At 33.6% G+C, this 14,434-nt stretch overlaps 1 protein-coding gene across 3 annotated transcripts in view; it reads right to left on the bottom strand.

The window, feature by feature from the left end:
- Vha100-1 (V-type ATPase subunit a family protein Vha100-1) overlaps positions 1 to 14,434 on the bottom strand; it is a 91,160-nt gene that overhangs the window by 19,292 nt on the left and 57,434 nt on the right. For all 3 annotated transcript variants that reach the window (XM_089099343.1, XM_089099345.1, XM_089099344.1), the window contains exons 11-14: positions 13,555 to 13,792; positions 11,422 to 11,537; positions 7,236 to 7,346; positions 703 to 907 (exon numbers count right to left, since the gene is read on the bottom strand). In XM_089099343.1, coding sequence (XP_088955469.1) covers positions 703 to 907; positions 7,236 to 7,346; positions 11,422 to 11,537; positions 13,555 to 13,792 — 670 coding nt within the window. The remainder of the gene's footprint in view (positions 1 to 702; positions 908 to 7,235; positions 7,347 to 11,421; positions 11,538 to 13,554; positions 13,793 to 14,434) is intronic.

Here is a 14,434-nt window from a genome sequence, read left to right as displayed (position 1 = left end):
TAATGTACATCGCAATCACTAAGAGAGGTCAGGTTATAATTTCCTTGGCATGACAAAGTTACCTCAAGGTTAATGATCAAACTGACGAAAAATTATCTTTAACTATTAATACTGAGGAATGAGAACAAAAAGCTTGATGCAGTTTGCTTTGAGAGATAATTTGATGCAGGTAGTAACTGAATTGCAGTGACGGATACAGGATCTGGAAGGGGAGGGGAGGATGCCAGACTTAATCATAATAACCTTTTTTATGTTTTACACATTATTCAAAATCATCGCCGTGATGCCAATATTATATAATAGGGAAAAATGGGGCTCATGGTGAAAAAAAAAATAATTATCCCCAATATCACGTCCTTTATAACCAACATTTAATATATATTGTACGGTTCATACATCTTTTCGCAATATTGCGGAATTTGGGAAAGAGTCAAACCAGAAGGAAATATGCCCCAGATACAGGCTTGCAAGGGGAATGGTCCGATTATAATTTCACTTAAGAAGAAAAAAACTGAATATTTCCTTTTCACGTTCAAAAGACTTCCCTCAATATGGAGCATTAAAAAAAAAAAAAAAAAAATTAGTCCAAAAAAGATTCCTCAGTTTTTACGGAATTCAGATTTCCGTGGATTCGAGCCTAACAGGTAGCAAAATTTCAATATGAAGTACCACTTATCATTACTGCAAAACAAATATACTTACGGGCATGAGCAAGACTTAGAGCCCAAAGACGAAGGTAAGAAGCTGTATGCGAAACGGATCCAAGGACATATTCAATGGTGTGAATCCCTTGATGGATCATCACTTCAGTAAAGTCAAATTCCTCAGCGTCTCCATGACCACCACCATGAGTTTCGGATGAAATTTCACGATCTTCATGGTCAATACCGTTATGATCCAAGTTGGTCTGGAATTGTAAATTGCTCATAAGGAAAAAAAATTATCTTACCGATCAAAATTTACGAGCCTGAGAAAATTTGCCTTATTTTCGAAAAAAGGGGGGAAAAGCCCCTAAAAGTCATAGAACCTTAATGAAAATCACATTATCAGATTCACCGTATTAGAGAACCCTACTATCCAGGTTTCAAGCTCTTTTTTTTTCAGGAGTGATCGTATCGACCCAGAAGTCCTAGGATCTCGCGTGAGGGCTCATTCGAACGGAAATTAAAAGTTCTAGTGCCCTTTTTAAGCGACCAAAAAATGGAGGGCAGCTATGCCCCCCTCCCACGCTCATTTTTTCCCAAAGTCACCCGATCAAAATTTTGAGATAGCCATTTTGTTAAGCATAGTCGAAAATCAAATAACTATGTCTTTGAGGATGACTTAATCCCCCACAGTCCCTGGGAGAAGGGCTAAAAGTTATGAACTTTGCCCATTGTTTACATATAGCATTGGTCATTGGGAAGTATACAGACGTTTCCAGGGTTTTTTTTCTAGGGGGGGGGGGAGGGGCGGGGGTTACGTGGGAGGATCTTTCCATGGAGGAATTTTTCATGGGGGAAGGGAAGTTTCATGAAGGGGGCGCCGAATTTCCAAGCATTATTTAAAAACGATCAGAAATTAAATAAAAAAACAAGTTTTTTCAACTGAAAGTAAGGATCAACATTAAAACTAAAAACGAACAGATATTGTTACGTATATGAGGGGGTTCGCCTCCTCGTCAATACCTCGCTCTTTACGCTAAAGTTTTTTTTAGTATGTTCAAAAGAGCTATTTATTCTAATTAAATGGCCTTTGTGATTCAGGGGTCATTCTTAAAGAATTGGAACAAAATTCGAACTTTAACGTAAAGAGCGGGGTATTGACAAGGGGGCGAAGCCCCTCATATACGTAATAATTTCTGTTCGTTTTAAGTTTTAATGTTGCTCCCTACTTTCTGTTGAAAAAACTTGTTTTTTTTATTTAATCATAAATAGAGCCATACGTCTTGTCATAATCATAAATAAAATAACTTGGTTAAACAAAAAAAAAAGAAAAAAAGAAAAGAAGTGCTGAGCAAAAGGGGCGTGGGAGGCTAAAACAAGGGTACACTAAAACAGAAACTCACAAAAAACTAAATTAATTTGAATATTCCATCATTATTAGTCAACAAGCAATCTTTAACATTTCCTCCTTTAGCTTCAGCTGAGGAGTCAATTTGTGTTTTGTCATTCAACTTCTATTTCTTTGAAATTAATGGCACTTGGTATCTACTTAAAGATATAAACCTTTCAGAACTAATAAAAAGAACTTGGTATGTTCTAGAACGCCTATGAGTCAAAGGAGGGGGGGGGGAATCAACAGAGATTTTTCATAAAAATAATTACTAGGATTTTGTATTTGAAAATACCCTATCGAAATATTAAATTCTCTGATGTTTTAAATGTAATAAATCTAAGAAGAACAAAAAAATCGTTTCTATTTCCAATACATTTTCAAGTATCTATGGTTGATGTAAAAAAAATCCGAATATTCTCACTGCTCTATTCTGAAGCACCTGTAGTGGTTTTATATTCGTCCAAAAAGAAGTAAAACAAATAATCGTACAAGAATCATATAAGAAGCAATTAAAAAGTGGTGTACATGCAAAAAAACATTCTCAAACGATAAATAAACCCAATATTTTTAGAAAGTTTTACCCTTAAAGGATCCGTATGATTTTGAAATGACATAAGGGGATCAAGAAAAAACTCCTAAACAACGGTATGATATGGACTCTACGGATTTTACGCTCTTGAGCCTAAAGCTCTTGACACGAAATGTTTTAAGTAGCACGTTTTGAACGAGGAAAACAATAAATTCAGTTTTGTAAAATTTAATGCTAAGCTGTTGGAAAGAAACATTGATTAACTGAAGTAAAAGCTATAATCAAATTTCAAACAGTGTAGATGAACCCCTCGCTTTAAGAGATACAGCTTTGTCATCTGCAAATGGAACGGCCTGACTAATATTTTCCAGCGAAATTCGCGGAGGATCATTAATACGTATATATATATATATATATATATATATATATATATATATATATATATATATATATATATATATATATATATATATATATATATATATATATATATATAAATATATATATATATATATATGAAATTTTCCAAAATTCTACTTTAGAAGCTTTTTAAATATTTCTAAAGCACTAATAGATAGAGTGCTAAAAACATCAGAATCGACTTCAGAGGACACGTTATATCACGGGTATCTTTTTCACACATTTTAGTTTTTTTAGGTTAAATTTTTACACGACGATACCAATCTCTTAGCAATAAACTAAAATCGCGCTTAGGATTCTTTCCAATCATACCGGGATATGTATTCTCCTAGTGCTTTTTTAGTCTTCCTTTGGTGTCCAGTTATAAAACCTTGGTGTTTAAGCGTATTAAATAAAAAAAAACTTTCCAAAAAATAAGTTTTTCAAAAAGTTCCACATCGGAATATAATTTTTAATAGACATGTTTTTGTATCTTTTGAACTATCACGCTCTTTGCAATCCTGCTGAAGGAAAATCAAATCATAGTTTTCCTTTCGTTTCTCCTTAACCAGGGGAAGAAGCAAGCCTGTAGCCTAGATTCCTTTATTAGGTTCATATTTACAAACTAAACTTGACATTCATTTGATACATTTTTCTTTCCATCAACAGCTTTTGGTTCGCTTTTTTTAATTGGCTTTCAAGCTCATTTATTCGAAAATGCAGAATTTTGCATTTTTGCATGAAATTGATCACATATGCATGTTTATTTGTTTTTGTTTGCTTATTTTTTGGCTTTCCAAAAGGGTGATTTTACCACTGATCATCCTATAATCAGGAAGAGGGCTTGTTACATAGGAAATAAAAAATTTTATTAATAAATTGTCTACTTTCTTTTAAAGTTTTTTGTTAAATGTAGCACTAACCGTTTTTTCTTTAAAATTAATTAAATAAAACAAGATGGTAAATTTATTTATTAACTGAAACCAGAATAATTCCTTAAAATTTTAAATAAAATAATTATATTTAACTACAAACTGCAAAAATATTTATGGTGTCTGAGCAATAATTTTAATTATTCAATTCAGACTAGACAAATGCTTGAAAATTGAATGATTAGTTTGGTGTTTCTTTCACTTAAATTAACTCGTTAATATACAATAAAATTTATAAATATGGATAAAATACCTTTTTAATATACAGTGTATAATAAATTTAAAAAAAAATACCAGATATTTAGGTCACTTTTCACCAGTTTTAGTCCTTTCCCTCTTATGCCCAAATTTTCCATTTTAACGAAAAGATAAACTTTAATGGCTTAAAGGGTCAAATGCTTTTTTAACATCACTGAAAATAACATCACAGAAAGAAGTTATTTAGACAAATGGAATTACTATCTAAATAATCATTTATTTCTAACAAAAGAGATGCAACTGCTTGTTCTGTCGAATGGCCTTTTCTAAATCCAAACTGACATTAGCAAAGAAAAAAAATATATGTTTTACCTAATAATTAAAATTCCCTCCTTTTAAATTTGTCCAATACTTCCGATCATGGCGATAAAATTGCAATATGACGATAATTATTTGTATCAGATCTATCGCCTTTTTTATATAACAGAATTACATGGGCATTTTTTGTCTGCTATGAAATATACCTGAATAAATACAAAAATTGAAAATATGAATGTGTGCGCTCCGAAAGAACGGAGGAAGACTTGCTAGATCTTTTCCAGAGAAATTGCCTACGGATTGTTTTGGGTACCCGACTGACTGACCCTATCTCAAAGGGTGGTTCAATCCCATTCTCTAGGAATATAATGAGAGAAAGGTTGATATGGCTAGGGCAGGTTCTGTGGATGAAGGATGATGGATTGCCTAAGATTGTCCTTGTCGGCCAACTGTCTAGGGCATAACGAAAAATAGGTCGTCCTCTGTTGGGATGGGAGATTGTCGTAAAGAAAGATTTAAGGGAAATGGGAACTCCCTGGGAGGGTGTAAGGATGGGGGCTTTGAATAGATTGGGATGGAGGAGGAGCGTGCGTAGCCCTCAAGAGGCTTGGTGTTCAGGGATTGTTAGTAACAGTAGTAGCAAACCTCTCTGCATGTTTATACTGCCAAATTATTCTATATCATCGGCAGTTAAACTGAATTTTGAAAGGCATATTAATATTTAATTCGATTTTCGAAAGTATGGAATAATTGGTCAATATAAATATAGTTTACCGAACAGAATAAAATGAAAGTTGTTTTGAGAAAGAGGTTGAAAAAAAAATTTTCCTTTCATCAAGCGAAGCTCCCCCCCCCCCCCCAGGACTAGTGCATAGAATAAAGACAAGTAATAGATGGAATAGATTAAGAGAGAAGGTGAAGAGAGAGAAAAATGGGGAGCCAAGGTTGAAGTTAGTGAGATTCTTTTTAGGGATCTAAACGATTATATAAACACTTTACAGCTTATTTACATCTACATGTGTTTCAACTGTTTCAGTTCAACTGTTTGTTTCAATTTTTTCAACTTACCAACAATCAACTTATTTTTAGTCTTAATTTTCCTTATTCAGAGGAACGTCCAGATCTTGATGCTTCTAGATCAGCATTTAAACCATATATGAATAATATAAGATAATATGCTCAAGGAAATAGATGAGCCTCCACCTTCTCTCCACATCTGCCCAAAGAACCTCCCTGGAGAAAAGTAAATAATACCCCCTCCCATCCACAAGCCAGGCCTATGTGGACCTACGAATAATACCGTACCTGAAGATGCTAGTTTCAAACCGAAGTTTTTTCCCAGCAAGTCCTTGTTTCCCTTATTCCTTGAGAATAATATATGGCTGATTTACCTTGGGGCTCCACATACAAAAGAGTATTAATATCTTCCAATTTAAGTATATTCAAACATGGTTTCATAAGCATAGAAACGAGCTTTTTTAAAAACTTACGAACTTCAGATATGACCCACTTGATATTGACATCGTTAAAGGTATACCCTCTGTACACATGCCTGTAGACGTCAGATGTTTAATTTGAAAAGGTCGTTTTAATTTTGGCATTACAACTTGTATCAGTGAAAAGGTAGCAGCGAATTATGTAACAAGACTTAAAAGGTTTACGCATCTCTTTTCAGATTGGTGTCATAAAAGCAAAAGGACTGAATTTTTTAAGATTCTAATATTTTGCAGCTACCTAAAAAGTTCACGGAGGGCGTTTGATATGCTTCGAAAGACTATCATGGTGATAATTATCACCAAAGTGCTAAAACCCACACAGGCAGGAGATATCTCTGTGATAAACCCTGACCAATAATATATTGTCTTTTTCTTTGTATTGGATTCTTTTGTATGGGTGTTGTGTATTTTTGGGGGGGTCAAATTTGCACTTACTAAGCATGAACTTGCTAGCCCATGGCAGTTCTCTGCGTATTGGGTTATTTTTTTGTAGTTCTTACTTTGTGTTAGACAATCATGTAAGGATATGCCCTCAATCAGGTACAAGTACAATTTTTTATTCTACTTTTCCTAGAACAAATTTTGTTTTGTTCTATTTTAACGTTATATTTGTCCAATCCTTTCCTCTTTTTTCTCTTTTAGAGTATTTTTTTCTTATGTCAGATTTTGACAGTTAGTTTCAAATATTACAAAAAGTATAACTTACACTTTCTAAATAACACTTATCTATGTTAAAAACTTCTGTTTTGCTCCTTTCTCGTTTTCCTTAAACTAAACTATAGATTATTAAAATCACAGATATTATCTTCCTTGAAACATTACCAGAAGAAGTAGGTACGAGAACAAGAAGTCTTTCACAGGAATAAACAAGAAATTCTTTTTTTTTCCTTCTTCTTCTTTTTTCTCACTAAGTTTTGGATTTATTTTATGTTCTTCAAATAATTTGGAAAAAACACGTCAGATTTTTTAGCTCAGATCAAGAATGAATTCCTATTATTAATTTTTACAGAGCAATGAAAGAGTGTTTTGTCACTGATTACCAAAAAAAAAATTACACAATTACTAAGCACTATGGTAAAATGTTATTTCATCGTTATCTCTACTATTTTTAAGATTATTTAGAAAATAACAAAATCAAGGGGGATCAAACAACTCTTGAAGCATGCATACCTGCTCATTACACTATTCCTTCAGTCAAAGCCACGTAGAATTGAACATAACTATAATTCTACGGGACTTCAAAGATAATAACCATGACATAATCGTTATAACAGTTATGTAACTTAAACACCGTAAATAAATGGAACATTTTCAAAAGAAACATACCAGTAAAGCTACCCTTTTCTTATTTTGGCTTCGGAGGAGAAATGGTTTAGCCAACAACATCCAGGGCACACAAAGCAGGGCAATGATAACTAAAAATTTCTGGATTCCTTCCTGTAAATAAAAGGAGAGTAGGAACGAATATATATTAGAACAAGTTTATCGAGAGGTTTTACTCGTATATCAGAATTATTTTAAATGGTTCGACCACATAACTAACACGAATTATAGTGTTTTAATTTATTTTACTTTCGACGTAACGCCTTAAATTAGGTAAAAGTTTTTTCTAAGACCACACTGCCTTTCTATGAAGAACCAATAAAAGTTCAAATTCAAAAGTTCAACTCAAAACTATGAATGAACTGTGTTAATAAACTCTCTCTGACAAATCTAGTGTATGATCCGGAAACTATTTGTGACCCGAAAGTAATAATTTCGTTCTATATGAATGCGTTGGTTTTAATTGTAATAATATAGCTTTTTCTGCCAGCTACACCACTGGTGTATGTGGTCGAAATATCCCTTTTTTTATCTATTTTCACTGTCTAATAAAAATAATTATCCCCATTTGAACTTTTATTTGTTTTAAATTTGCATTATAAATTGCAAGATTTGCGGCACCAGCAATGACGGTGATATATGCATCAGTTTCGGTAATTATCCTTTTCAGAACGTTATGTTAATTATCCTTTTTAGAACGAAATATGAATCGGTAGTAGATCGGTGAAGTAAATCAAGATAAGCAAGTTAACAGGGAGCACGATTAAAAATGGAATAAGGGAGAAGGGAAAATCCTTTGGAGCCCAACTTTAAAAGGAACAAAAACACTCTCCTGTTAGTTATTTCTTTTGTGAAGAGATTTGCATTAAAATTTTCAAAGCTTAATTAAAACATGATTCGTTATCATAAGTCTATTATTTCAAGTTTTCCAGCCAGATTAAAAACACAATTAAATCGTTGTGAGGAATGTACCCCGTGGAGCTTTTCGAACCAACGTACCAAAATTTTCACGCCTTTTCCATTAATATCGAAATGTGAGTCATTTTCAGCCTTATGTCAATTTACCCCAACCTCCCCCGAAAAAATAACAAAGAACTACTATATTCAAGGGCTAGAATAACGATTAAAAAAAAGCCAGAACAGGGAGGAGGGGTGGGGGCGAGAAATAAAACCGTCCTTACGACCCATTACCGAATAACCTGACGACAAGTCACTTTAATTTCCTAAATCCTGACGGGTATAATACAAGCTACTTCTTAAAGAGGAGATTAAACTCGGTTGAAATTAAAATTTTGCTACAATCATTCGCAATAGAAGGTGCTTGACTATTCGAATTCTTTTGCAGATCAATTGTGCTCCATGATAATGTGTAACGTTTGATAAAAAGAATTTTTGTTGATATTCGTCTAAGACGTTTTAAATAAAGTGACTCATGATACATTGGCAATTAGGCACACATTAGAGTGTCCGTGGTCATTCTGTCAGAAAAATCTTTACTTTACAATGTCAGTAGTCTTATTGATTGGAGCGATCTGTAATTCCCAATTTCAGAACTCTGTCTTCAGAGTTTTGTCAAAGAGAAAGGAAATAGCTGTATATAGCAGTTTGTGTTATGGGAGACTCATTGAAACATTAGGGGTTTCAAACCAGTTGAGACCCTGAGATTTCAGTAAAACAGCTAGTAATTACAGGGACACCATTTAAGGAAGGGCGATGGGTCCCCAACTAAAGATGCCTGAATTAATAAAATTTATTCCAAAAGGGAACATTTTCCATAAATCAGGGTATAGGCCTCTTGTCTCTTCGAAAAATTTTTGTCCCTTGGAAAACTTTTGGCACATGCCAAAAATCATTCGGACTTGAAATCCTGAAGTCAGGAGTTTGAGTCCTGGTGTCGCTGGTTATTTGGTTTGGAACGGGGGTCAATGGTGTGACCCTGTAAGCTCACCCAGAGTCGACCCAGCTCTAAATGGGTACCTGGAGAAATCTGTGAGAAAAACACGGAAAGCGTCAGATGATTTACCCCTAACCACGCATTGCACTCCCGACCGAAGGCATCGAACTAGGAACTAGGAGATCGGCATCTGCACAACGCATACCATTGGTCAGCACGCGAAAAAGTTTTTTTCTAAGTTTTAAATCCTCTGCAAGGGAAACTGAAATGACATCGCTGATTCTAGCTATGCAAAATAATAGCAATAATTAGAAGAATTTAATTAGAAGAATAGAAGCATTTAGAAAACATCAGTAGTCTTACTACTGATGACGGTCACTGCATGTGTGACCTAAATATCTGGTATTTTTGGTGAATTTCTATCACTGTCTATTAAAAAGATTTTATGCCTATTTGAACTTTTATTTATCGTCATGGAAAGGCAGTGTGGTCTCCGAAATTATCTACAATATATCTTTAAAAACGATAAAGAAAAAGATAGAAATATAAAATTGCTTAAGTATCAACAATTTATGATCAGTCATAAGATTTACAAAACAAATTGCCTTTAAAAAAATGTTTCAAAATGTAACGCCACAAATTTCATTTTGAATACATTAACCTTCCTGAATTTCTCTCAGCAATAGAAAATAGGAAAAGACAAAAAAAGATAGCAGTTATAAACACTGATTCTAATACACTTCCTAGTGCTAAATATGGTAATCACCTTCTAAAAAGAGAAAAATACAGAAGAAAATCGAAATTTGCTTCCCTGATAGCTTCATACAAACCTCCAAGAGTTCTTTCAAGAGGTGATAAATTACAAAAGCACGTAAATAGGGGGGAGGGTTCCCTGAAATTTCGGATTTTCCATAGGTGGATTCCATATGCATTAAATCTGACCAAAAAAAGTTTTGCCTTAATATTTTCCATTAAATTTACACACATAAATCAAAGGAAGAAATTTGATATGCCCAAAAATACCCAATAATCTCAGGCAGTATTTCTCCTGCAAGATTTAGCAGAAATATCAAGATTGCTGTTTCTAGAACGGTTGTAGAAAATTTAATTTTTTCTACTATATGACAGATATAAATTTTCTAAATAATAAGAATTCTTCCGTTTAGAGATAATTCCCTAAACTCTCGTGCTAAGCTTTTCTTTCTTATTCTTTTATATTTATCCAAAAGCAAGATTTTTGCAATAAGTATTTCCGAGTAATTGTGATTTTTTTTACTGTAGGTCAATATGATATAGAATTACGACCTTATGGTAATTGTAATATATTCACAGTACGGCAACTTCCACTTCTAGTTTTGATGTTGCCTTTTAAGGTTTCTGACTTCAGAACTCTTGGGCTACACCTCACGATCCCGGAGATCGACCTCCAAGACTCTTGACTCATATTCCAGAACGTAAAATCTTTGATTTTCGTGTCCTGGAGGTCAATATCCGGAGTTCTAAGCATGTACACATAGAGTCCCAAAGTCGGTGACAACATTTAGCAGCAATCAAAAATAGAGATTTTCAGGAAATGTCGTAATGTCTGATATTCGTCAATAGATTTGTAACAATTTCAGTTTTCGGATTTTTTTGTTAAAAAAAAATAATTAAGGAATGAAATCGAGTAAAATGCCAGTGAACAAAATACGACAAGAAGAAAGCTTTTGAAAACCATCGAATTAACAGTCATAATTGACTGAAACAAAAACAGAAAAACTGTGAAAAACAGACAAACAAACAGAATATAGAGAAAAAAAATATAAAAGCACCTTGACTTGTATTGACAATTAAAAAGTATTTGTTTGTCAACAATATTTTTTCGTTTTATTCAAGTTGTTTTATTGACATTAGGATATGTTTGTTTTTTTTTTTTTTTTTTTTTTTACCAAAGTCAAGTGTTCTATTCATATGCTCTTATTTTATTGGATGCTAAATCCAATAGCATCTGAGACCGTGAAGATATACCTTTCTGCCTGAATGTAATCTACCCACAATCTCCATAATTTCCAAGAAATGCAATTTTAATTTACTGTTTTGATGGATATACTTCCCAAAAAACAGCATACACACCCCAAGTTACCAGTCAAACCACCTTTAATAGTTCGTCTTCTTTTTTTTCTTTTTTTGTACCTGTCAATTAGTTTCAAAATCATATGCCTTTTTTCGATATAAGGTAGAGTCAGACTTATTTAAAAAAAGGAAGTGACCAAAAATAATTGTGTTAAGAAGAGATTAAATATCACATAATAATACCTGTCCTGCAAACATCATCGATTCACATTCATTTCCGGTAGTCTCTGCAGACTTCATCAATACCATATTGATAAATGTAATTAAAATTGATGGGGCACAAGCTTCACTGAAACGTCCTAAATATTGAAAAAAAGAAACAATATTAAATCCACGCAGTAACGCACGTAGGGATAGGCAAATTTGTGACAGGAAGATAATCAATGCCAGTAAGCAATAGATTATATTTTCAAACATAGATCCAACTGGGTATCAATGCAATAGAAAGAGAAAGAAGGTTTGTCGCAACCACCACCTTCTACCCCCCAAGGCCTTGACATGGACAACCCCGCAACGTAATATAAGCAACAGCGGCGTCAATTCACGAAAATATAGGGGGGGGGGGGGATTCATTTTCCGAAATCTGGGGGTGGGGAATTTCTTTGCATTTATTTATTTTTCAAAGAAAATACAAAAAAAAACATTTTCAATTGAAACACCCATCAAAAAGTTAATTTTTAAATCTATAGGGGGGGGGGGGGCAACTGCCTCCCTTATAGCTGTGCTGGTATGGAGGGGGATTGTAATATATATATTTATATATATATATATATATATATATATATATATATATATATATATATATATATATATATATATATATATATATATATATATATATATATATATATATATATATATATATATATATATAGTCTATAAACTTAATAAACTTAACAGTTACTAAAAAAAACGTGTATGCAGCATTTCTAAGGGTTATACAGTATCGCATAGTTAAACACTTACTATTGGAAGGAACGCCAGTGGATCTCTTTGTCAGAGGAGGGTTATTTGAAGCCTCAAACAACACATTTTTGGGTAAAAATTTTACATTTTTTCGCGAGGATGTCCTTCAGATTTACGGAAAGAGGTTTATCCGCAAGCATCCCTTCAATTGCAATAGGATATTTAGACAAAGCGTGCAATACGGATTTCAAGAGGTTGAATACTCCTCTATTATTGTAGAAACATGTTTCGTTTGAAATAAATTGAATTAGAATCAAGTTGGTGGACTGCGATGAAAAAGTTAAGAGTCATGGCTAATTGGAGAATAAGCCAAGACATATAGTCTGAGTGAGAGGCAAAGCTGGCACAAACCTTTTTCAAAATTGCACAAAAATGATGTTTCATAAACTTACGTACAAAAAGTTAGAAGGGGCGAAGGACAGCCCTCAGAAGCAACAACTGCCCCCCCCGCTTTTAAAGTTTAGACAATAGGACCTGAAAGCCATTTTCAGGTATTTCAAACCATTCTAACTTCACTTACCTTATTAGTATTATTAGTAAAGATGGTGGGAGCAGTGAAGATGTTAAAAGTAGAATAGCCAAGGCTCAGGGTGTTTTTTCAGTTAAAAAAAGTTAGAATAGGAAGATAAGTCTGCAAACCAAGATGAGAATATTAGAATCTACAGGGATGACAGTGGTTACATATGGCTCTTAAGCATGGGCGCTCCGAAAAGCGGATGAAAATTTTCTAGATGTTTTCCAGAGAAATTGCTTAAAGATTGTTCTGGGTACCCAGCTGACTGACCGTATTTCAAACAATAGGCTATACGAAAAATGTGGTTCAATACCGCTTTCTAGGGCTATAATGAAAGAAAAGTTGAGGTGGCTAGGGCACGTTGTTCGGATGAAGGATGACAGATTGCCGAAGATTGTTCTTTTCGGCCAACCGTTTAGGGCTAAACGGAAAGCAGGTCGGCCTCGTCTGGGCTGGGAGGACGTCGTAAAGAAAGATTTAAAGGAAATGGGAACTTCGTGGGCGGGTGTAAAAAGGGAGGCTTTGAATAGATTGGGATGGAGGAGGAGCGTACGTAGCTGTGTTGGCCTCAGGCGGCTTGGTGCTGCGGTGAGTTATTAGTAGTAGTAGTAAAAAAATAAAAATAAATATCTAAAAGTGGACACTTTCACGGGTGATTTTAATTTCGAAGCATTGTTAAGGGAAAGATAAACTTCAGCGCAAAGAGCATGAAGTGGGTAGTAACTTCCTCACTGTTGTTTTAGCATATATTCCTGCATCAAGAATTATGCATATTGACTAACTCGATTTATAAATAAGATTCCCAACCTCACTAACGCAATTGAATATATACTAACCTGTAAACTGGGCACTGTATGAGACCCATTTATGAAAAACCATAAGACAAAGGTAACCAAAAAGAAAGATAAGGAATATAATCTGCGGAATGAATTCACAATAGATGTTCATCGCTCGCTTAAAATAACTATGATTCCAAAGCCCAAGAATGACACCAAACAACATATGGATGACACCAATAATGATGGAGATTTTCATCTTATAAGCATTGAAGAACGTAATCTTATTGTCAGAAATCTAAAAAAAAAAGATTATATACGTGGCGGAATAATTGTCTCGAGAACTAAAATATGTTATTCTAGTAAAGCTTTTCACCCTGAATTTGGATCTTCAACTAAGAATTTTCCCTGCACCTGCTGTTTTAGAGGAACAATTTTTCAAATTTATCCATTTTTAGGGAATTTGAGAGCGGGTTAAATAAATACCAATGGCTCATAAGAATTTACAATTCATTATTATATGCAAAATTAAAGAATATAATCAGACAATTTTTTGTAATAATGTTCGGAAGACTGCTGAATATATTCGTAAAACAATGCAAAAAAAAGTCCAATTCTTTTTCGAATTCAGCCTTCCAAATTGCACTAGCAAACGTTTGCGAACTTCTTCTTCACACCATAACACAAGAACAAGTACAAGAACTAAGAACAGTATTTTATTAGACTGAGGAACAATGCAAAGCGTTCTTTATTCAAAATCTAAAATATGGGAAGCAAACCATCGACGCAGAAAGAATAGGATTAAATTTATATATTTAGAATACAAGACTGCATTGAAAACCTTTGTAAACAACTAAAAAAAATAAATCTAAAAGATCAGAATTTCACAAAAAAAAAGATATAAAAAAAAATACGGGCGATGGAATAATTGTCCATCTTG

This window comes from Artemia sp. Qi Xiang Cuo, chromosome 13 (genome assembly GCF_049724085.1).
Source record: "Artemia sp. Qi Xiang Cuo chromosome 13, ASM4972408v1, whole genome shotgun sequence".
In the NCBI taxonomy this organism is placed as follows: domain Eukaryota; kingdom Metazoa; phylum Arthropoda; class Branchiopoda; order Anostraca; family Artemiidae; genus Artemia; species Artemia sp. Qi Xiang Cuo.
The sequence above is the reverse complement of the archived record's forward strand: the minus strand, read 5'-3'. Positions and strand labels throughout refer to the sequence as shown.